The sequence below is a fragment of the Arachis hypogaea genome, chromosome 12 (genome assembly GCF_003086295.3).
Source record: "Arachis hypogaea cultivar Tifrunner chromosome 12, arahy.Tifrunner.gnm2.J5K5, whole genome shotgun sequence".
NCBI classification, from domain to species: Eukaryota; Viridiplantae; Streptophyta; class Magnoliopsida; order Fabales; family Fabaceae; genus Arachis; species Arachis hypogaea.
This window is the reverse complement of record NC_092047.1, coordinates 105,543,210-105,560,801: the sequence shown is the minus strand read 5'-3', so window position 1 is coordinate 105,560,801 and position 17,592 is coordinate 105,543,210. Positions and strand designations below refer to the sequence as shown.

The 17,592-nt window shown below is 35.2% G+C and overlaps 2 protein-coding genes across 2 annotated transcripts; both read right to left on the bottom strand.

Annotated features, from left to right (window-relative positions):
• Window positions 1–10,634: 10,634 nt before the first annotated feature.
• Window positions 10,635–14,004, bottom strand: LOC140177101 (receptor-like protein 7). The gene has a single exon (XM_072209614.1). The coding sequence runs from the start codon at window positions 13,922–13,924 to the stop codon at window positions 10,832–10,834; it is 3,093 nt and encodes a 1,030-aa protein (XP_072065715.1). The 5' UTR covers window positions 13,925–14,004; the 3' UTR covers window positions 10,635–10,831.
• A 792-nt stretch (window positions 14,005–14,796) lies between these two features.
• Window positions 14,797–17,018, bottom strand: LOC112730440 (receptor-like protein 53). The gene is made up of 5 exons (XM_029291106.2): window positions 16,494–17,018; window positions 16,210–16,378; window positions 15,775–15,936; window positions 15,335–15,664; window positions 14,797–14,819 (listed from the first exon to the last, which is right to left on the bottom strand). The coding sequence occupies exons 1-5, from the start codon at window positions 17,016–17,018 to the stop codon at window positions 14,797–14,799; spliced, it is 1,209 nt and encodes a 402-aa protein (XP_029146939.2).
• Window positions 17,019–17,592: the final 574 nt, after the last annotated feature.

Here is a 17,592-nt window from a genome sequence, read left to right as displayed (position 1 = left end):
CATCATTCATCATTGGTTCTCACTTTACTTCATCCACAAGTTACCACATGTTCACAAGCCAAATTCATTTTCACTCATTCAAATGACCACAACCCAACCATATTCACATAATTACACTCGACCAAAACCAAACCTACCTCATCTACACAATTCAATTCAATTTCGTCACCTCTCACTCCTAAATTCCTAATTTCTTATTATTCCACATTTCTCTCATTTATTCACACACTCAATATTCAATATCCATTCAATCTCATATGACATCACACAATACACACATCACTTACCTTCCTTACCTCTTTCCGGCCTCCGGCCCAAGATTCATGGCCTCCAGCCCAAATTCACAATTTAAATGCATATTCCACAAACCAATATTCATTATCCAATTCATCAAATCCTCAACACACCAAACATACAAATTCATACAATTTTCAACTCAATAATTAATTTACATTACATATCAACTATGCATATTAGTACCAACCATTCACACAATCCAAACTTAATCCTAGGGGCATCTAGCCTAGGACTTCTCATCACACCACATGGTACTTAAATGAAACTTAAACTGTACCTCTTGTAGCCAAAATAATTGAATTTCTTCTTGAGAGTCTCCACCAATCCTTAACTCCAAGCCTCACCAAAGCTCCTCAAGCAATATCAATCTTCCAATTGTGCACCAAAATCACCCAATATTTTAACATAATCAATTTTCACACTTATAATCAACCTAGGGTTCATGAAATTGATAAATCACAAGGATTTGAGTACTTCTTACCTCATATCATATGAAATAGGGATAGAACCCACTTAGAATCCATGTTAGAGTATCCCTAAACAACCAAAATCACAAGATTTTAATACTAACTACCCAAAAATGCGTAACAGTAGAAATTTCAAAAATTGGGCAGAGATGAATAGAATACTCACCACAAAACTTAGATAAAATTGTAGAGAATGAGAAGAGCGATGCGTGGCTGCAAACGGCTCGTCAATCGGAGTTCCGGATAAAAAGTTATGGTGATTTGAAATTTGATGAAGATATGATTTTCTCTCTTCTTCCTCTCTTCCCCATTTCTTTAGGGTAAATGAGCTGAAATACTCATAACTAATATTTATATATGTTGGGTCTTAGGCTCACTTGGGCCCAGTTCACTTATTTTTGTCCGTTAGCCCAATTTTGGGCCAAAACCTTTAATATTAGAGTTTTAAATCGTATTTTAAATATTTCTATCTTCCCAAATTATAAATTCTTATTTATTAAAATTATTCACTTCTAATTAATTTTCTCAGCCACAGTACTGGATAGATCACAACCGGTACTGCTGATCAAATTTTCAGTGCGCATTTTTATTCCGAAAGCTATGTTTTCCGACTCAGAAAAATTCACTGAGTCCAAATATTATATTTAAATTATCAAATTCCGATTGCTAAATTTTCTAACCATATTCGCTCCTATTTAATTTATTATTTAATTAATTACGGTTTGACTGGATTTTACATTCTACTCCCCTAACAGAAATTTTCGTCCTCGAAAATTCCATCCGCCACCATAAGTACGTGAGCGTAGTCTGCCTTTATATCCAACGCATAGTAGTCCTAAGGTCTTTTTACTCTGCGCGCTTCCGTTGTCGCGCTCTGATTCCTCTATCTCCGAGGATCTCGATCATTCGCCCAACGCTGACCAACAGCCTCGTGCATTACTTTCATCATCTCATTAACTCACATCTTATCAAATCTCAAATTATGTCATCAATAATATCACCGTCATCATTAATCATAGTCATCATCCCACATCACTATAATCAACCAAAAATCAGCACCATACCTTAATCACACTCCATCCTTATCCTCTCTCTCTCTGTCAAGCTAATTACCACTAATTACAGCTCAACTCCAAGCGTAACCTCTAGACTTACTTTCTTATTCCCAAACCCTCGAATTCATATATAAATTGCTGTTTTAAAGTCTTTGACTAATTAATCACAAATCTCTTCGTTTTTAGAAATCAAATGAGTTTGAAATAACAAGTTAACAAAATTATAAGAATCCCATCTTCTTTAATAATTTATAAAAGCATTCGAAACACATTTCTTTTGTTAAAGTTACTCAAATCAAAAATCATTTTCAAAATCATAACCAACACTCTTTCAAATTCTTAGGAAATTTCGACAGCACCTCCCCTAAAAATTGGAGTTTACCACCCGTCACGGGTTCCCTCAAACCAATCTCAGTACAACATCAGCATTTCAATTTAATAGTTTTCAAATTCGTCTTTCAAAACCAATCATTATAAATCTCAATCTAAATCCAAGATCACCATGGCCAAATATCATAGTACTCATCTCTCAAACATGACGACTTGCACTCACTCATCATTTAAACCCAATTACGCATCAACGATCATTTCTTTATTATTACTATACCATGTTAATGCTCCAGCAAGCTTCGGCTGTGTCACTCTGATTATTAACCACCAAGAATCCAATCATGAATCCATGTCATATTCCCCTATTGAATCACAAAACCTAGGCCCACTTCTAAACTTTCTCAACCTGACAGAAATAATGCTTACGCTCATCGTGAGACTTAATCGCATCCTCTTAGAAATCCTTGATCTCTATACTCACATTACCTAATCATTTAAAACCCATAATATCTGCTGCCTAACCATTTATCATCCTCTAATTTCTACACAAGTGTTTGATTTTCACAAACTTTTATTCCCATTTAAATCCAACTATTTCAATATCAATTACAAGCCCCTTCTGCCCTAAATCATCAGACTCCAATCAACTCAAACCTAATTAAACAAATTGTTCAAGCAACTATCCACCTCCAAGTGTTCCACTCATCAATCCAAAATCAACACACCATTCTCATATATACCACTACCAAGATTCCTATCACGTCGTCCCCTCACCGGTACGTTCTTGGGAATTCCACTTTCTGATTGCTTCATTCATGTCTATGAGACACCATTCGGATCTTGTCCACACTAGACAAGCGATATCGAGGTGATCAGACTCAATATCTCAAGTTAAGTCTTCAAATTACCAAAGGTACACTCATGAACTTCATGCTAGATGTATCGGTTAGATACCCTAACTAGCACAGGCACAGAATCAGAGTATCCATTGAAGCATAAGCAGTTCTATCCCTCAGGCTCACGAGGACGAACTGCTCTGATACCATAATGTAACACCCTAATATTCAAATCCTTATGCTCGAGTCATAAGTCAATGATATTACGGTGGTACGACTCTCAGGTAGATTTTTAATACATAATTATAAGTAAAATTGAAAAGAGTATTTATTGAGAAGCCTGAAAAGAGTAAAAATAAAATCGCGAAGTCGTATCACTCACGCATCGACAACTAAAAGATAAAGCGTGAAGTCGAAAGCGTTATAAGGATAAAGTCATAAAAAAGAATAAGAGAAGGACAATATATAGATATATAACATAAGTAAATAGCCACTAGTCGCGACCCGCGAAGTTTAGGCCGGTTAGGGTACAGTATAAAAGTAGTGACAACATTATCTCCTAATCTCTCCCAAAATAAACATAAGAGCCTTTACAGGCAAGTTCAAAAGAATTCAATACTTAATACAAGCTTTTCAAAATAAAGGTGGAGATATTCTAAGTAAAATATAAAGTAGAGAATATAAAGATCTTCGTCATCTCTCAGATGAACACAGCTCACCTCTGAGCACCTGGACCTGTATCTGAAAAACAAGAGATATATACGGAATGAGAACCCCCGACCCATGGGTTCCCAGTACGGTAAAAGTGCCAAATAAATACAATGCATTGTAATAAAAACTCACTAAGCATCCTAAACTTCCTTTCACCAAACACTCATCCTATGTTCTCGCTAATCCATAAATAGGAAACTGTCATAAAGAAATGCTAAATCTGATTCATATTCCTCATGCTTCCCAACTTTCTAACTCTCCGACGATTCACAATCAGAATTATAAACGAAACTATCCCCAGCCATTCTGTCTCAGCAATTCTATATCGTTACCTCATATCCTCACCTGGAGCAAGTGAAATCACTTCACTTCGTCTACCCAGGGAGCGCAAATTATCTCATTCTCTACCTGGAGCAAGTGAAATCACTTCACTGCGTCTACCCAGGGAGCTCAAATTATCTCATTCAATAATCATCATCATTATTCAATTACGTCATCAACTCATCTCATCAAGAACAGCCCCCAGCGTCAACCGACACCAGCATGAGGGACCTCTCAATTGTACAAACACAAGCAATACAAGCAAGTAATACACAATAAGGTACAAGTAGAACAAGTAGCACATAATCAGGTAACATAACATATATGATATAGCAATCCAAAATAAATAGGCAAACCCAAACAATTCAAACATATGCAAATGATGTATGCTTGCCCTATGGCTGATGAGTCTCATCTGTCAGATATAAAGCCAACCCGACAAGTCCTGCTAGCTAACCATTGGACGGTCCCTCTGTCGTGCATCCCCAACTCCAGTTATTCACAATCATAATCATAATCACACAACACCCACAGTGGTGTTTATCCACGGGGGCGAGCTCATCCGGAACTTTCACAGTGTCCGGCCACACTTACGACATAGGGTCAGTAGAATCTCGGATCTCAACCTGAAGCAAGTGGAGTCGACCCACTGCATCTACCCAAGAAAATCCGAAACTCAGATAGTTTCACAAATCTCAAATCAACCTCGACTGGAAGCAAGTGGGGGCTAACCACTGCATCTACCCCAAGAGTTGCAAATCAAACCCGGAACAAGTGGAATCAACGCCACTGCATCTACCCAGGCAGGTATATCTCACCACATCCCAGAGTAAGTGGAATTACTCCACTGCATCTACCCAGGCAGGTGTATCTCACCACATCCCAGAGCAAGTGGAATCACTCCACTATATCTACCCAGGCAAGTGTTTAAAAGTTCAACCTGGAGCGAGTGGAATCACCACTACTGCCGCTACTACCCAGGCATCACAATCTCTGACCTGGAGCAAGTGGGACTAACCACAACCCTTGCTATTACCCAAGCATCACAATCTCTGACTTGGAGCAAGTGGGACGAACCACAACCCTTGTTACTACCCAGGCATCACAATCTCTGACCTGGAGCAAGTGGGAGGAACCACAACCCTTGCTACTACCCAGGCATCTCAAACATACATTCATTCAAAACTCTATAATTAAACTCATTTATCATAATCCTTCTTCCCATCTCATACCCGAAGCAAGTGGACAACGCCACTGCCTACTACCCGGGGTCACACATCACATTCAACATGTTCCATAATTATTCCCTTACCACATTTAGTCATTAATTATATACATATACATACTCATCCATAATTCAATTCTTATCACAGTCATCTGACTCATACTGTACACAGTACTTTCACCTCCATCCTTAGCAACTCATACAATTATCATTACTCATCATTCATCATTGGTTCTCACTTTACTTCATCCACAAGTTATCACATGTCCTAACTTCTTTTCATTATTAGGCATACTATAAAAATTTAGGGCTTAAAAGATGAAAATGAAGGTTTAGAAGTCTGGAATTCGGCTTTAAAACTCAAAAATCGATTTCTGCCGAAAACAAGGTCACATGTGCGCGTTGCCCACGCTCATGCGTAGAAGGCTGAAAAGTAGAGTGACGCGTGAGTGTCGCCCATGCGCACGCGTGGAAGTCAGAAAAGCAGAGTGACGCGTGCGCATCAGCCACGCGTACGCGTGGGTGCGTTTTGTGTGTCTCGCACAAAACCAGCATAATACCCGCACAACTCTCTGGATTTTCTACGAGGCATACGCATCCGTGTAGCGACGCGTAAGCGTCGGTTAGGCGCACGCGTGGGTGAGTAAATTTTGAGACTGACGCATGCGCGTCGGCCACGTGTGTGCGTGGAAGCACAATTTTCCAAAATTTTTACTAAGTTAAAAGCTGCAGAATTACATTTTCAAACCCCAAACTTCCAACACACATAACTTCTTTTACAAAATTTATTTTTCAATCATTTCTGAACCGTTGGAAAGATCGTTGAATAAACTTCCATAAAAATCCAATTTTGAAGAATTTCAAACTCCGAGGACCGAGTTACGGACCGCCAAAGTTGGTCAAAAATCAGTTTTTACCCAAAACTAGAAATCACCAATTTTTCCAATGTTCACAAGGCAACTTCATTTCTACTCATCCAAATGACCACAACCCAACCATATTCACATAATTACACTCAATTAAAACCAAACCTACCTCATCTACACAATTTTACCCAAAACTATCAAATTCCACACCTCAATTCCTCAAACTTTATTATTCAATAATCAAACCAATTATTCACACATTCAATGTCAAAGATCTATCCAATCCCTTATATCATTATACAATACATACATCAACTTACCTTTCTTACCTTTTTCCGGCCTCCGGCCCAATATTCACGGTCTCCGGCCCAAATTCACAACTCAAATGTATATTCCCCAAACCAATATTCATTATCCAATTCATTAAATCCTCAACACGCCAAACATACAAATTCACACGATTCTCAACTCAATCATTAATTTACATTACATATCAACTATGCATATTAATGCCAACTATTCACACAATCCAAACTTAATCCTAGGGACATCTAGCCTAGGAATTCTCATCACACCACATGGTACTTAAATAAAACTTAAACCATACCTCTTGTAGCCAAAATAATTAAATTTTTTCTTGAGTCTCCACCAATCCTTAACTTCAAGCCTCACCAAAGCTCCTCAAGCAATATCAATCTTCCAATTGTGCACAAAAATTACCCAATACTCTAACATAATCAATTTTCACACTTATAATCAACCTAGGGTTCATGAAATTGATAAATCACAGCGGTTTGAGTACTTCTTACCTCAGTCCATATGAAATAGAGATAGAACCCACTTAGAATCCGTATTAGAGTATCCCTAAACAACCAAAATCATAAGATTTTAACACTAACTACCTAAGAACGCATAACAGTAGGGAATTTCGAAAACTGAGCAGAGATGAATAGAATACTCACTACAAAACTTAGATAAAATTGTAGAGGATGAGAAGAGCGATGCGTAGCCGCAAACGGCTCGTCAATCGGAGTTTCGGATCAAAAGTTATGGTGATTTGAAATTTGATGGAAATAGGATTTTCTCTCTTCTTTCTCTTTTTCCCATTTCAGCGTCCCAAACCCCTTTTTTTAGGGTAAATGAGCTGAAATACTCATAATTAATATTTATATATGTTGGATATTGGACTCACTTAGGTCCGGTTCACTTATTTTTGTCCGTTGGTCTAATTTTGGGCCAAAACCTTTAATATTAGAGTTTTAAATCGCATTTTAAATATTCCTATCTTCCCAAATTATAAATTCTTATTTCTTAAAATTATTCACTTCTAATTAATTTTCTCAGCCACAGTACCGGACAGATCGCAGCCGGTACTGCCGGTCAAATTTTCAGTGCGCATTTTTATTCCGAAAACTATGTTTTCCGACTCAAAAAAATTCACTGAGTCCAAATATCATATTTAAATTATCAAATTTCGATTGCTAAATTTTCTAACCATATTCGCTTCTATTTAATTTATTATTTAATTAATTACGGTTTGACCGGGTTTTACAATTAATATGAGAGATTAAGGAATGAAGAGTAGTAAGAGTCTTAATATGTATAAGTTGTAGAATTTGAATATTTGTAATTGAAATTTTTTATAATTATTATTATTATTATGACATTTTTAATGTATATTTATTGTATTTAATTAGTACTTGATGTTTCAATTAGATAATAATATATAAGAGTTTTTTGTTTTAATTTTTTTAAAACATTTTACTAAATAGTGATTGGTTGATTTTCATCTTTTGCCAAGTCATTAAAATTGCTGATGTGGCATCATTAGCAAAGAAAAGATGGCTTAAATTCATTGTGGAGAGAGTTGGTATCAACTTTTATATATTACTAGAATGAGACCCACGCGATGCGCGGGACGGTAAATTAATGATAGTATATAATAAATATTAAAAATTGTTATGTTTTGAGAAATAAATTAAATATGTGTAAATTGAAGTTAAATTAAAAGGTATTTTATTTTAAATAATTTGTAATACAAAAGATTTGAATGGGAGTTGTAAACATTTTTAAACATTTTTATTTGGTGGTTTAATTTTTGCATTTGTTTTAGTTGATGGACTTAGTCATCTTATATGGCGCTCGTCCTCCTTTTTTTGTTGGTTGTTAGAGTTTGTGCTTTCTTCTTTTTGTCGTAGGTTCTTGTGAAGATATGTTCTTTATGAATTGTTGAATTTGATGCACTTTTTATTGTGTTATTTGGTTCCATCTTTGTATGTATGTTCTTCTTCCGAAGATGTGTCTTGAATTTGTATGGTTTTCTTTCTCCTTAATCTCTTGATGGGGTGGTGCTTCAATGTCATTATTTTTCTGAAATGTCATTAGATTTAAAGCAGTTGTGCCCAATAAGTTTTTTCCGTCGCCATCAAATAGTACAAAAGTTGTTGTAACACTTTGATCTAAAACCTTTAATTGAATTCTAAACCTAAAATAAGTATTGGGCTAACAACTAATAATTTGATAGATGAGATTATGAAAAGTATATAGAGTTATCTTATTGTTGGATATTATGGTGTTTGATTATATGTGCCACAAATGTAGTTGTTTCTTTTTTTATATATGCTTTCTTCGGACACTTTTTACATTTAACACAGTTCCATCCTAATTTGTCATCAATTTCGTTTATAGTTGTTAAAATTGTGAAGATCTTTTCCTATTCCAATATTCAATTTATGTTATCATTGGATATATGATATTTGAGGAAGTATGAATGTATGATGCATGTTGTGATTTTTTTTTTTTGTCATACCTGATCATCAGATTCTCATTGCATGGCCATTAGATCTAATCGTTTTGCTCTGAAAGAATGATACTCTATTGAGTAAGTTTGAGATATGCAGTTCGAAAATAAATTTTTTGTGCTAAATTTGATGTTATGTGAAGGAATAGTGATAAGAGACTTATATATGTAGTTTAAATGGTATAGAATTTAAATACTTATAATGTAAAATTTATTATGATTAATAATATTATTATGACATTTGTAATATGGATGTTTATTACCTTTGGTGAGTTATTTATAAAAATTAATAAATTAATTGTTATGGTTATAAATTTATTGTATTGTTTATAACGGTAAGATATAATAAATATAGGAATATGAATTCAATGTATTTGGAAGTTACAAATTTATTGGATTCTATTTTTTAGTTTTTTATTTGTATATTTTGTTTTTTTGCTGATTTAAAAATAATAGTTGATTTGGCAAGAATTGAGTGGTTGATTCTAAAGTTGTGCCAAATAATAATTATTCTAAAGTTGGCAATGCAATTAACGTAGTCAATGGCCTAAACTTATAGAGTTGCGGTCAACATAATTATTGTAATAATTATATAATTAGATTTGTATCCATGCATGATGCATCTTATATGTACAAATATACGCGACAAAAGCTAAAAGTTAAACATTTTTAGTAAAAAAAGAAAATAGTTAATTAGTGTTTTGAGGTAAACATGCATGCATGATGCATCTTATATACTACAAATGTATCTAATATGAAAATGTATGTCTAATATCATATATTTTTTGGTTTCGTTTTGATACTCTTTTAATAAATTTGTTTTTTTTTTAGTTTTCAAATATTCTTTTCAAAATTTATATTGGTAAAATAAAATAGAATTTATTTTTAATAATAAGTAAAAACTACAATAATAGTTATTTGTACTTAGTGTTACTTCTAAAAATTAAAATGATTTTTTTTTACCAAAGATACAGAGACTCGAACTCGCGACCAATATGGGAGACTATGCTATTTGAGGTATAACTCATTGGCAAAAATTAAAATGATTATAATAAACATAATTATAATAATAAAATATAATTTTCATTTTTTAAACTTTTAATTTATAAATTAATTGTTGCGGTTATAAATTTATTGTGTTGTTTATAACGGTAAGATATAATAAATATAGGAATATGAATTCAATGTATTTGGAGGTTACAAATTTATTGGATTCTATTTTTTAGTTTTTTATTTGTATATTTTATTTTTTTTGCTGATTTGGAAATAGTAGTTGATTTGGCAAGAATAGAGTGGTTGATTCTAAAGTTGTGCCAAGTAAGTAATATTGTTGACATGGCATTAGTAGGAGGAAAGAAATGTCTCAAAAGTAATGTGGTGCATGCTTATGTATCTACTTTTATATATTAAGAATAGATAAATAAATAGATAGATAAATAGATAAATAGATAAACGATCATTTAGTATTTATGATGAGTTGATGACCAAATAATGGCTAAAATTATAAAAAAGAATTTCTCTATCCAAATACCCGACAAGTTCAAACATAATCATTAAAACTAAACATAACTTTCTACAGTAACTTATAATGCATCCATCTCAGAGTTTTATGTCTTCCCCTCCAGTGCATTATTCATACAATAAAGCATCTTATCTAGCAGGACATTCTCCATGGCTTACAGAGAGCAAGAGACAAAATCATGGTTCCAATCTCATAAAAATTCACTGAGTTTATCAATGGAACTATTTGCATTAGCATGGGTAACTGAAGTACAACAAGGACACATGATTTTTTAATAGTATAGTACATACATGAAATAAAGCTAAAAGTGAAAACAAGTAAAATATAACATATCCCACAATTATTTTTGCTGCTCATGCATCAATAGCATCATCAACAATTATAGATACTAAATAATATGACTAGTACCTCCTCCATACCAGAACTTTGTAACTTTGGCCTCCATGCCTTTCATACTCCAAACTCAGATGAGGAAAGATCCAACAAAGAACTCTGTCCAGAAATTGCCAATACTTGAGCTTCCATTTCTTACAAAACAAGATGGGACCAATGACAACAGCAAGGCCAAAAATGAAACCAACTTCCACACTAATAAAATTCCAATCAATTGCAGAATCTTGCTTCCCAACTGAACTGAATGTGTCATGAGTAGCACTGCAGTTTGCAGTCAAAGGGGGTCCACATAATCCTTTATTACCAACGAAGGAAGTGTTGAGAAATGATTGGATTTGGGTACCTGTGGGGATTTTTCCTTGCAGCTGATTGAAGGAGAGATTCAGGACTGAAAGGAAATTCAAACTTGCAAGCTCAGTGGAAATTTCTCCTTGTAATGAGTTCTTTGACAGGTCTAGTGACTCAAGCTGTTTCAAATTCCCTATAGAAGATGGAATCTGGCCAGAAAGAGCATTGTTCGATAAGTTAAGCACATAGAGTGCTTTGAAGTCAAACAGTTCTTTCGGTATTTCTCCTTGGAAATGGTTGGATGAAAAGTCGATCGAAGTGAAGACAGTTAGAATCTTAACTAACTCCATCGTTAGACCTTTGCTTGCAACTGTTACCGAATCCTGATAATATATCTGTCGAAATTTAAGTACCTCAAATTGGAGATGATTTACCCCAGAATCAGCCTTGTCTTCATCATGCATCATAACCTCCCATGTTCTGAAGCATTTTGCAGGTAGCATACCATTGAAACTGTTAAAGGCCAAATCAACAATTTGAAGCATTTGCCATGTGTCATTGTCTTTTGGACATCCAATGTTGCCATAGAAGTTGTTTTTTCGCAATACGAGCACACGAAGAGTGGATATGTTCTTCAATGAACATGGAAATCCATCGGTAATTTGATTGTTCCCAAGGTCCAACACCTCTAGTGTTGTGCAATTACCAACAGATTTTGGAATATGCCCTTCTAATTTATTTCCATGGAGATCAAGAGTCCTCAGAGCACAAGATGCTGGAAACTTATCCGGGATAAGGCCTGAGAGATTGTTCTGGCGCAGATTCAGCACCCCAAGCATCTGACTTAATCTTATTAAACAATAGGGAATTGTGCCTGAAATGTTGTTATGGGAAAAATCAAGAACTTGAAGACTAGAGGCATTGCAGATGGAATAAGGGATGCTGCCACGGAATCTATTGTTTGCAAGAGAGAGATAAATTGTGCCAGACAGGTAACCAGTTTCAAGTGCGATAAGGGAGCTAAAATTATTGTTTGAGTAATCAACATAGGCAGCAGATTTGGGAAAAACAGGAGCTGGCCCCAGTAGTTGATTGCTATGAAGGTCAAGGAATATTAAATTGGAACTAAGATTCTGTAAAGGCCCTTCCAAACTAGTCAGATAATTGCGAGACATATTAAGGCTTTCAAGACTATCCAGTTTCCAGATCCAGTTGGGCACTGCTCCTTGAATTTGGTTGCTTGAGAGATCTAGAGTGGTTAATTTAGACTGGTACCTCAAGAAACCAGGGATAACTTTCAAACTGCAGGATGCCAATTTTAGAGTGCTGATGCTTGGAATGGAAGACAGGTTGATATTCACATTGACCGACAAGTTATTGTACGAAAGGTCCAGTGTGGTCAAATTTCTGAGCTCCAAAAACTTATTTAGCTGCATCAAACCATTGAACTTGTTTGAAGGAAGTCGGAGGATAGAGAGTCCTGTGAGCTGGAAGAGGGATGCTGGTATTGGACCTGATATGTTGTTGCTACTTAAATCAAGAATATTTAATTTAGAGGAAGAAACATTCTTGAGTTCATCCAATTGACCAAATTGGTTGTTGGAAAGTTGAATCTTCTGCAGTAATGGGAGTCTAAAAAGAGATGAAGGAATTCTTCCACTGATGGAATTGTAACCCAGTTTGATGCTGATGAGATTTTGTAGTCTTTCAAAGTGAGCAGATGATGGAATTGACCCACTAAAATTATTACGAGAAAGATCTATGTAGGAAAGCTTTCTCGCCATTCCAAAAGATGGGATTGGACCAGTGAAGTTGTTAAGTGACAAATCCAAGTAACTGAGGCCTTTGAGGTTTGATAGTGAACTAGGAAGTGTTCCAGAGAAGCTCGTTTCACTTACTATTAAAGTATGAAGAGCTCCACTCAGTTGGAAGGATGGAAAGACACCTTGAAGGTTAGAATTGTATGATATGTCAATGGATGACAGTGTTCTAACCTGGAAGATCTTTTGTGGAAACGTTCCAATTAACCCACATGAAGAAAGGCTAAGGGTGGTCAAATTCTTCAAATTGGCAAAGGTTTCTGGCACTGTAGATGATAAATAGTTGTGATCAAGACGAATGACCGAGAGATTCTCAAGACTTGCCAGGGAAGCATCAATGGGTCCTGAGAGATTGCAACTTGACATGCTCAATTCTTGCAGGTTGGGCAGAAACAGCAAAGAATTGCACCATTCCTCTCCCTGAGATGTCATAGTTACACCATCCAGATACAATTTTCTAATCCTGCTGAGATTGCGGACAAGCATTCCTAGATTTGGCTTCTCAAGTTTCAGCTCTTCTTCACCTGTCAAATCGGCACGACTTGAGATATCAAGAGTCACCAATCTTGTCAGCTGAGAAATCTCTATTGGAATCTGCCCCACAAAGCCAGCATATGACAAATTCAGGTAATTTAAATTCTTCAATTTGTTGAATGTTGAAGGAATCATAGAACCGAAATTATTATTTTCCAAATGTAAGCTCTGGAGATGTTGAAGATCGAATAGGCTGCTCAAATTGTTGAATCCTCCAGTGATTGATTCTCCACTGAGATCAAGACCAATAACATGTCCCTCATCATTACAAGTAACACCACTCCAATTGCAGCAAGCAACACTTTGATTCCACACCTTCAGTTTGCTTGAACTTTCACTGTTGAAAGTAAGGCTGTTCTTCAATTGCAACAGCAATGATTGCTCATCATCTTCAACACAAAGGTCAGTAACCACACAGATTGATATCACCAAAAAAGATAAGAATTCTTGGATTTTCATTGCAGATATCAACTGAGTAATAACGCATGCACTTCCAAGTAAAAGTTTTAAGCTATAAAAAGAGAATGTAAATGGTGTTTTCTTCTGAAGCCAAGTGTTGAAAACTCGCGTAGTTTTTGTGGAAATGTAACTCTTTCATGATGAGTGGACTGCAGAGTCAACTATGTACTGGTTCATATAATTGACACTTCAACTCGTTAATACTTTGAAGTGAAAATGTTAAAGATATTTTCTTACATAGCTCTGGATATTAAAATAGACTGCTTCATATTTGTTCACCGTCTTACTGGTTATTTGTTTGATTAGTGAGTCAATGTAAGACAAACCCTGTGCTAACTGATAATTGTATTTGGGAAAGCTTCTTGTTACTTTGTTTTTATTTTTTATTTTTGGTATACCGTTTCTTTCTCTTCAAAGTTGAAAAAACAAATGCAATTCTTCAGGGTAAAATATTAGGAAAAAGTTGTCCAACAATTCAAGAGAAACTGCCAAAAGGGAAATTCTATAGATGAAGATCAACACAATCATATCAAAAATAGAGTAATGCTAAGGAAATGATTTTTTTCGGTTAGTACTAGTCAATTTTTTTAAAAGATATTTTATTTATTTTAAACATATATAAGAGAAGAAGATGAAGACGACGACGACGATGATAATGAAAGAGGATGAGGAGGCAAAAAAAGGAGGAGAAGAAATCAAATTGACCAGTAAAATACTTGGCAGTGTATATATATCAATTTGATTTAATTGTTTATAAAACTTTGCTAATGGAACTCCATTGTTGTACATTAACTAGTAATAGACACTAATACCATAAGAAATAGAATACAATGGTATAAAAAAAAGTTTATAAATTTTGTTACTGTTATTGCTCAGAATCTTACATCTTTATTGCCTGAAATGTGGAATTAGGCCAAGAATGAGAAAGAATACATACTCTAATTTGGACAAACATATCATGCCTTTGCCGTTTGTGAAAAATCAGAGCCAATTGCAGTGTATATAACAATATACACTACCACATCTTAAGATATGCATCATCTTACTTAGTGCAATATAAAATTGTGAACTATTTAAAGGTATTCAAAAACATATAACTTAATGCAATAACTAGTGATTCATGCATCTTACATTTCTGTGTTTTTCCCTCCACTAAATTGGCAAAAATATAGTTTCAATCTCAAAAGAAAATCCCAATTCAATGTATATAAAATCCCTTGCAATGGAGCACTTTATGTTAGCTGGGAAACTTCAGCCTCTGAAGTCTAAACAAGATTATGTGTTGTGATATTATTTTAGAAAAAGAAACAAAGCACAAAAACATAATTATTAATGCTTAGTACAGACCGAAACCAAAAACAAGCACACACATGATTATTCAATTAATTTTAACCAACTCCATTTGTTTACCTCTGCTTGTGAATGTTATTGAATCCTGATAATATACTGCATGGTTGTTATCACCACCAAATTGGATATGGCTTAGCTTTGAGTTTTCTCCAGCATCATTAGATATCATCTTCTTCCAGCCTATGAACCATTTGACAGGTAGTTCACCACTAAAGAGGTTAAAAGCCACATCAACAATCTGTGAGGTGTTCCAAACACAACTGTCTTTTGGACATACCATTCGACCATGAAACTTATTGTTCTGCAAAATCAGGACACGAAGTGTGGATATGTAACTTAGAAAGCAAGGAAAGGCACCAGCAAGTTTATTTCTACCAACATCTAATACCTCTAAGGCAGTGCAATGAGTGAGAAATGTAGAGCACAAAAACTTGGAAATGTATTGGGAATATGGCCTGTCAGCTTGTTACTCCCCAGATTCAATACCCCAAGAGTCTTACCTAGTTTCATCAAACATTGGGGAACTTCACCAGATATTTTGTTATGAGAAAGATCAAGAACTTCAAGCATTAGAGCATTGCACAAAGAATGAGGGATGCTGCCATCAATATTATTGTTTGCTAGAGAAAAATAATATGTCCTAGACATGTAATAACCGATGTCTGTTGGAATAACAGAGCTAAAATTATTGTTTGAGTAATCCACAATAGTAATATAATGAAGAAAACCTGGGATTGGGCCTTGCAATTGGAGGTAAATGTGGGCCACATAAGAAGAATGGTTCTGCAATGGCCCTCCCAAATTAGTTAGAAAATTGTAAGAGACATCAAGAGTGTAAAGAGTATGTAAACTCCAAATCCAGTTGGGTATTGATCCTTGAATCTGGTTATTTGAGAGGTTCAGATAAATTAGTGTAGATTGGTAGCTCAAAAAACCTGGGAAAGTTTTCAACTTGCAGAATGCTAGCTTTAGATTGGTTATTTTTGAAGAAGAGGAAAGTTCAACATGGGTAACACTAACATCATCTATGTCATTGAATGAAAGGTCTAGAACCAATAAACTGTTAAGTTTCATTAGTGCATCTAGCAGCATTGGCCCCTTGAACTGTTTCCGGAAAGATAAAGTTCAGTAAGTCCACTAAGTTGAATGATAGATGTTGGTATAACCCTGATAGATTATTGCAACTCAAATCAAGGGTGCCCAGCATAGAAGAAGACACATTTGTGAACTCTTCTAATTTACTAAATTGATTGTTGGAAAGGTAAAGCTTCCACAACGATGGGAGCACAAAAAGAGATGAAGGGATGCTGCCACTAATGGAATTGTAACTCAAGTCAATTATGGAACTTTGATTCAGACCTCCAAAGTGAACTAGCTTAGAGGAAAACACATCTCTGAACCCTTCCCATTTATCAAATTGATTATGAGAAAGGTCAACCACCTCGAATGATGGGAGCATGAAAAGATACCAAGGGATGGTACCACTGATGGAATTGTAACTCAAGCCAATTACGGAAAGACTTTGCAGTCCTTCAAGTTGAGCTGATGAAAGTGAACCACTTAGACCATTATATGAAAGGTCTATGTAGGCAAGCTTTTTGGCTTTGCCTAGTGATGGAATTGGACCAATGAAGTTGTTATCCGATAAATCCATTTCCTTAAGCTCTGTGATTTTTGAAAATGAGCTGGGAAGTGGTCCACTGAAGTTGGAACTAGAAAGATCTAATGTTGATAATTGCACCATGTTCCCAATAGAAAGAGGAAGTCTTCCAGAAAATTTTGTGTGACTTACTATATTATGGTATGGAGAGATCAATTGAGTGGAAAATCCAGAAAGGAACCATGGAGGTCTTGATTATATGAGATGTCAATAGATGACAAAGTTGTAACCTGGAAGATCTCTTGAGGAAATGTTCCCATTAACCCACACTTTGTCATGCTCACTTGATACCCCATCCAAGTACAGTTGCCTAATACTTGTGAGGTTTTGACCAAGCTTTTCAAAATTTGGACTCTCAAGTTTCGACTTCTTACCCAAAAATCTTGAGAAACTAAGAGTAAACGACATTCTAGAATAATATGGAATCTCAAGTTTCGAAATTTTATAAATACTTGAAAGATCCAGAGTAACCAACCTTGTAAGTTGAGAAATCTCGATTGGAACTTGTCCCACAAAGCCAGCACATGCCAAGTTCAAATAAGTTAGGTTCTTCAATTTGTTGAATGTGGATGGAATGGGAGAATTGAAGCCATTCAAAGCCAAATTCAAGAACTGAAGATGTTGGAGACTGAAAAGGCTGCTTCAATTGCCCAATGCA